At 43.9% G+C, this 6,000-nt stretch overlaps 1 protein-coding gene across 1 annotated transcript in view; it reads right to left on the bottom strand.

Annotated features, from left to right (window-relative positions):
* Window positions 1–338: 338 nt before the first annotated feature.
* LOC309557786 (uncharacterized protein) overlaps window positions 339–6,000 on the bottom strand; it is a 36,829-nt gene continuing 31,167 nt past the window's right edge. The window contains exon 4 of the mRNA XM_082260550.1: window positions 339–1,429. Coding sequence (XP_082116676.1) covers window positions 475–1,429 — 955 coding nt within the window. The 3' untranslated portion in view covers window positions 339–474. The remainder of the gene's footprint in view (window positions 1,430–6,000) is intronic.

Raw genomic sequence — 6,000 nt, 5'->3', positions numbered from 1 at the left:
ACACTGTGTCATACAAGATGAATCAGCACAGCACAGCATTACACTACTTGTCTAAAGGCACCATGCCTTTGGCCAATCGTGGCTCTGACAGGACAGTGTGCTGTGATTGGCCAAAGCATACAGGTCAGGCGCATGCTTTGGTCAATTACAAGCACTTAATGCACTGCAATTATGAAACGCTCATTGGCGGGTGAACTTCCCACCGAGCGCTACATTTGTTTGTGTGTTCAGCGAACACACGAACACCAAATGTTCGAGCCGAATTTACGTTGGACTCGAATATTCAGCCCATCCCTAGTATCCATATCTCGATGCAACCTCATATTTTGTATTTTATTTAAAAATTCTGAATTTTAACGTGTGAAAAATGAATGCAAAGTGTTTAAAAGATTGAAAAAAAAAAATCATACTGAAATGTACAAATGTATTTTTTTCAATTATCTAATTAGCAGTAAGGGTAAGGTTATATTTTTGTTAAAGTGGAGTGTTTCGCATAATCCGAAAATGTTGATGGAAAAGGTCTATCATACCATTGGAAAAGGTAAAATTATAAAAGTCAGCATTATTGGATTTTGACTCCTGCATGACCATCAACGTATCGGTCATGTAACACACATTTTCTATATGTTCAACCTTCTTGGTTATCTCATTAAACCCCATTTCCAGCTGTTGGACCAGCCTAGATATACACTGTAAGTCCAGTTTCTGAAGAGTGGAGCCACAATTGGGAGGACCATGCTGAAAAGCTCTGTTTTGGTTACCAGTTGGATAGAGGTACAGTTCAATTTCACAAAACTCTTCCAACTCCCTTCTACAGTCCTTCAAATCCTGGACGTTGGCATGGAGAACTGACAACTGCAAGACTAGTTTTTCCTGAAAGTCCCTTAGTTTTTCTTTCTTTTTCATAGCAGCTTCTGTTAACGGTTCCACACAATGGCCTCTGTGTTTTCCAATGATGCAGCAGGATGCACAGAGGCACCTTGAATCTTCATTGCAGTAATACTCAAGAATTTTGTGGTGGATGGAACATTTTCTGTTTTCCAAAGAAGCCGTAGGTTCCACTAAGACCTGTGCTCTGCAGTGCACATTCAAGTGGTCATTACATAAAAAAGATTCACATGTGAGGCATGCTCTGACCGGAGGAACTGTGTCGTGGGTGCAGTACGTACAGCCATGACTAGTGGCTCCACAGTCAGGTTGACTTGACTGATAACACTCCACTATATGAGTAAGAGTTAGGCTCCTTTTCAGATCGGGTTTTTTCTTGAATCTACATCTACATTGAGGACAGGAAGATTCTCCATCAAACTGCTCCTTCCAAGTCCTTGTGATGCATCCCATGCAGAAGCTGTGACCACATGCCAGTGTTACAGGATCGGTGAAGACGTCCATGCAGATTGAGCAGGTTACTGCAAGTCTCGCAGACACCCTAGGAATAAAGAAAAAAGTACAAATGAATTTAGAGTCTAGCAAAACTAATCTTGTGTGGGGAAAAATAAACACGAGCATGTAATAGAAGACATTTTCTAATTATAATTTAAAGTGGACCTTCAGGAACTAGAATTCTACATGAGTGCGCTTCTGACGTGTCATAATAGAGAATTTCTTTATAGTACATCACAGGACACAGAGCCATATTCATTACACGTTAGTTATATGCCACCTTCGGGTGAATGGACACTGGCAACCAAACAGAAACAAAGTTTCTGTTTGGTTGCACGGGATCAGTAGTTCAATATCAGTTTTTGCAGATGACACAAAATTGGCCAGGTCAATAACTGCACAGCATGAAGCAGATATCCTACAGAATGACCTGGACAAAATAATGGAGTGGGCAACGACATGGCAAATGAGGTTTAACGTGGAGAAGTGTAAGGTTTTGCACTTGGGGACTAAAAACATAAAAACACAATACACGTTAGGAGGGGAACCCTTGGGGGAATCAAAAATGGAGAAGGATCTGGGAGTCTTGGTTGATGATAGATTAGGCAACAGCATGCAATGTCAAGCGGCAGCTACCAAAGCCAGCAGAATATTAGCATGCATAAAGAAAGGGATGTATTCCAGAGATAAGACTATAATCCTTCCACTTTATAAAACTCTGGTCCGACCGCATCTGGAGTATTCTGTCCAGTTCTGGTCGCCAGTCCTCAGGAGGGATGTGTTGGAGCTGGAGAGAGTCCAGAGAAGGGCAACTAAACTAATTAGGGGATTGGAGGACCTTGACTATGAAGAGCGTCTACAATCGCTCGATTTATTCTCCCTGGAGAAGAGACGTCTGAGGGGGGACATGATAGCAATTTATAAATATCTTAATGGGGATCCCAGCTTAGAAAAAAAGCTGTTCATTCAAAGGGATTGCATGAGGACTCGAGGGCATACAATGCGATTAGAGGAGAAGCGTTTTAACCTCAGGCAACGTGGGGGGTTCTTTACTGTTGGGGCTACAAGATTGTGGAATTCTCTACCACAAGAGGTGGTTTCTGCGGGTAGTATGGTGGCTTTCAAAAGGCTCTTAGACTTACATCTCAAGGATCAGAACATTCAGGGGTATGTGAGATGATTACAGCCACACACACCTACACAGGTTGAACTGGATAGACTATTGTCTTTATTCAACCTCACCTACTATGTAACTATGTAATATAACCTCTCCTACAGGAAGTACTTCAAGTTTTTTCACCAGTGTCTTAAAGGTGATGGTCACGGTGGAGAGACTCTCCACATTTTTTATGTCTTTTCTAAAGAAGAAGAAAGAATATTATGCTACATACTAGGGATCGACAGATTATCGGCAAAGGCGATATATCGAGGGCCGATATGCACTTTCCCCGATATATCGGAATCGGCCCCAGAGGTTACCGATATTGCCAATATTTCTGAAAGTGCTTGTACCGGAGTGATGCCTGCAGCTAGAGGCATCACCCCAGTACCGGCGTCCATAGCCGACGGTTGGCTGTCTTGTAATGACAACCGATGCGGCTGAGAAGCCGCTCGGCTGTCACTACAAGGAGTGGGAGGGGACGTCTCCCCCTCCCGCCACCTTCCCTGGCTCGCCCAGGTCTCCGGGCAACCAGCTTGCACAGCCGCTGAAGACCCAATCAAAGCCGCATTCGGCTCTGATCGGGTCTCCATGCAAAAACCCGGAAGTGATGTCATGACATCACTTCCGGTTACTGGCTCCAGATTCAAAAAAATTACATCATTCAAAACAGCCAAACTTGGCGTTTTGAATGCTTTTTAGTGCAGACTGGGAGGGGGGAGGGGGGGGGGGGTTGTGGAGATCCCTCCACAAGAGTACCTGTCAAGTAAAAAAAAAAAAAAATGTTTTTTAAATGTACGAAAATATCGGCCCATATCGTTCGATACCGATACGCGATGACCAAAAAATCGGTATCGCCAATGAAAAAATCGATACCGGTCGATCACTACTACATACCTCGCTCAAAGATCGCTGAAAGATAGCAATCAGATCCATCAAAAAAGTCCAAGACTAAAAAGATGGTACCTACGTCCCCCTGATTCCCTCAACCGACACTTCTTCAGGGACGTCCTCTGTTCCTCCTGGCTCAAACAAACAGATAGCACAGACGCTCCATAAAGCCCAACTTGTCGAAGTTTAGCAGCTGCAGCACTCGGGAGAGAGAGACTACACCTTCTACTCCCCCCTCACAAAGTCAACTCCAGAATAGACTTTTTTCTCATCCTACATAGACAACTCTATGCGGTACAAGACATCTCTATTGGAGACATAACTTGGTCCGATCATGCCCCCATATTTTTGTCCTACTCCCTCTCAGAAGTTCACGCTCCCGGGGCTTGCTTCTGGAGGCTAAACGAAAGACTTCTTCAGATCTTGGAAGTTCTTCAGGAGGTTTCTCAGGAACTTCACGCTTACTTTCAAATAAATGACCAGCCAGAGTGTGACCCAGGAATCCTTTGGAAAGCACACAAAACGGTCCTCAGGGGTATTCTTATCAAACGTGGTGCGAGGATTAAAAAAGAACGTGAGCGGCGGCTTACGTCGCTCCTTGACGACCTCCATAGAAAACAATCCCGAAACAAACATGCCCCCACTCCTCTACTAGAATCAGAACTCTCTTCCCCCCGTAAACAAATTACAGACCTACTACTATACAAAAATGCCGTAGGGTGCGTTATGAGTCAAGGAATAAATGTGGCAAAGTTTTAGCTAGAGCAATCAGAGAACTTAAACAAACATCGTATATCCCCCAGATCCTGACATCAATAAACCAAAGGATGACACTACCCAAACAAATTGTACAGTTGTTCAGAGACTTTTACTCTTCTTTATATAACCTTCCAGATCACTCTCCTTCCTAGGATCACATAGATGAATACATTGCCTCATCCCATTTACCTACCCTCCCCTCCGATATTCTGACAGAGCTAGACGCCCCCATCACATTAGCAGAACTCCAACTGGCGCTCAATCAGATGAAACCGGGTAAGGCCCCGGGCCCAGACGGCTTCACCCTTCAATATTATAAGGCTCTCTTTCTGACTTTAGGTCCACAACTAGTAAAATTCTTTAATGCAGTGGGAGCCAACGGGGTCTTCACTAGGAAAACTCTAAAAGCCCATGCCACCATCATCCCCAAAGAAGGGAAAGATCCTTCCTCTTGCGGTAGCCATAGAACCATCTCCCTTCTCAATATTGACCTTAAGTTATTCACCAAGATTTTAGCTACTCGTTTAGCACAACATCTACCTTCCATGGTCCATCTAGACCAAGTTGGTTGGATTTATCCTGACTAGAGAAGCTAGAGATAATACAAAGTACTTAACTTGCTCCATATTGCCAACACGTCTAAAGTGCCCTGTGTATTTCCGGGAACGCCAAGAAAGTGGTCGATCGAGTAAATTGGAAATTCATGTTCGCGGTACTCAGACACATAGGCTTAGGAAGAACCATGTTACAGTGGATCGCCTCAATTTACTCCCACCCGATGGCCCATGTCAAAGCCAATGGTCTTCTCTCTGACCCTTTCGCTATTACCAATGGAACGAGACATGTGATAGACAGTACAAAAATATCAGCGTATGCGGATAACGTACTCTTTTCATTAACAAACCCCACAGTTTCGCTTCCTAACCTTCGAGATTTACGGTGTACTCTTCAACTTGAAAATACATTTTGGTAAATTGGAGGCTATGGGGGTCGGAATACCATCGGCCCTCTTATCAACCTTGAAATTAAGCTTTAAATTCAAATGGAAAGACGTGGCTTTAAAATATTTGGGTACCCACATTCCCTCTGATCTTTCCCGCACGTACGCTCTCAACACTCTCAACTTCCCAACTCTATTGTCCGAAACCCGCACATTCCTTGAAACCTGGCACAAAGGCCTGCATTCCTGGTTTGGCAGGTGTAATCTACTAAAAATGTGCATCCTTCCAAAATACCTATACCTTTTTCAAGCCTTACCTATAAAAAATTCCCTCTCAGTTCTTTAAACAGACACATTCCCTTTCTGGAGGACTGGCACTTCCCTATGTTCAAAAATATTACCAGGCTTCCCATCTTAGTAGGTTCATTGACTGGTGTCGCAATCACAAATCTAAACTTTGGGCACAGTGGCAGCAAGCCCAAGCGGACATTTAGTTGAAGAGCGCTTTATGGTGCTATTATAGTTTACCACGGGGAATAATGTCTCACCCAGTAATAGGCACCACTCTAAAAATAAGCTCACATGCCTGCATACAGACTGCTCTCTCTACCCGAGACTCTCTCATAAATCTGCGATTTACCCCGGGCCTTCATGCCCCAGAATTTAAGACCCTATATCTTTCGGGACATACTCAAGCTTCCCACTTTCTAACGGATGAAGGCTTGCCATCCATAACATCTCTAACAAACAAAGAGGGTCTGTTTGGGCTTCCTTTCTGGAAGGCACTTCAATTACATAATTTTCTTGCCACCATCCTGGACCCCCAGTACTATGGTGACACCTTTTTAAGAACTATGCATGGGCACTG

This window comes from Pelophylax lessonae (genome assembly GCF_965119305.1).
Source record: "Pelophylax lessonae genome assembly, chromosome: 6".
Lineage (NCBI taxonomy): Eukaryota > Metazoa > Chordata > Amphibia > Anura > Ranidae > Pelophylax > Pelophylax lessonae.
This window is presented reverse-complemented; position numbering and strand designations above follow the sequence as displayed.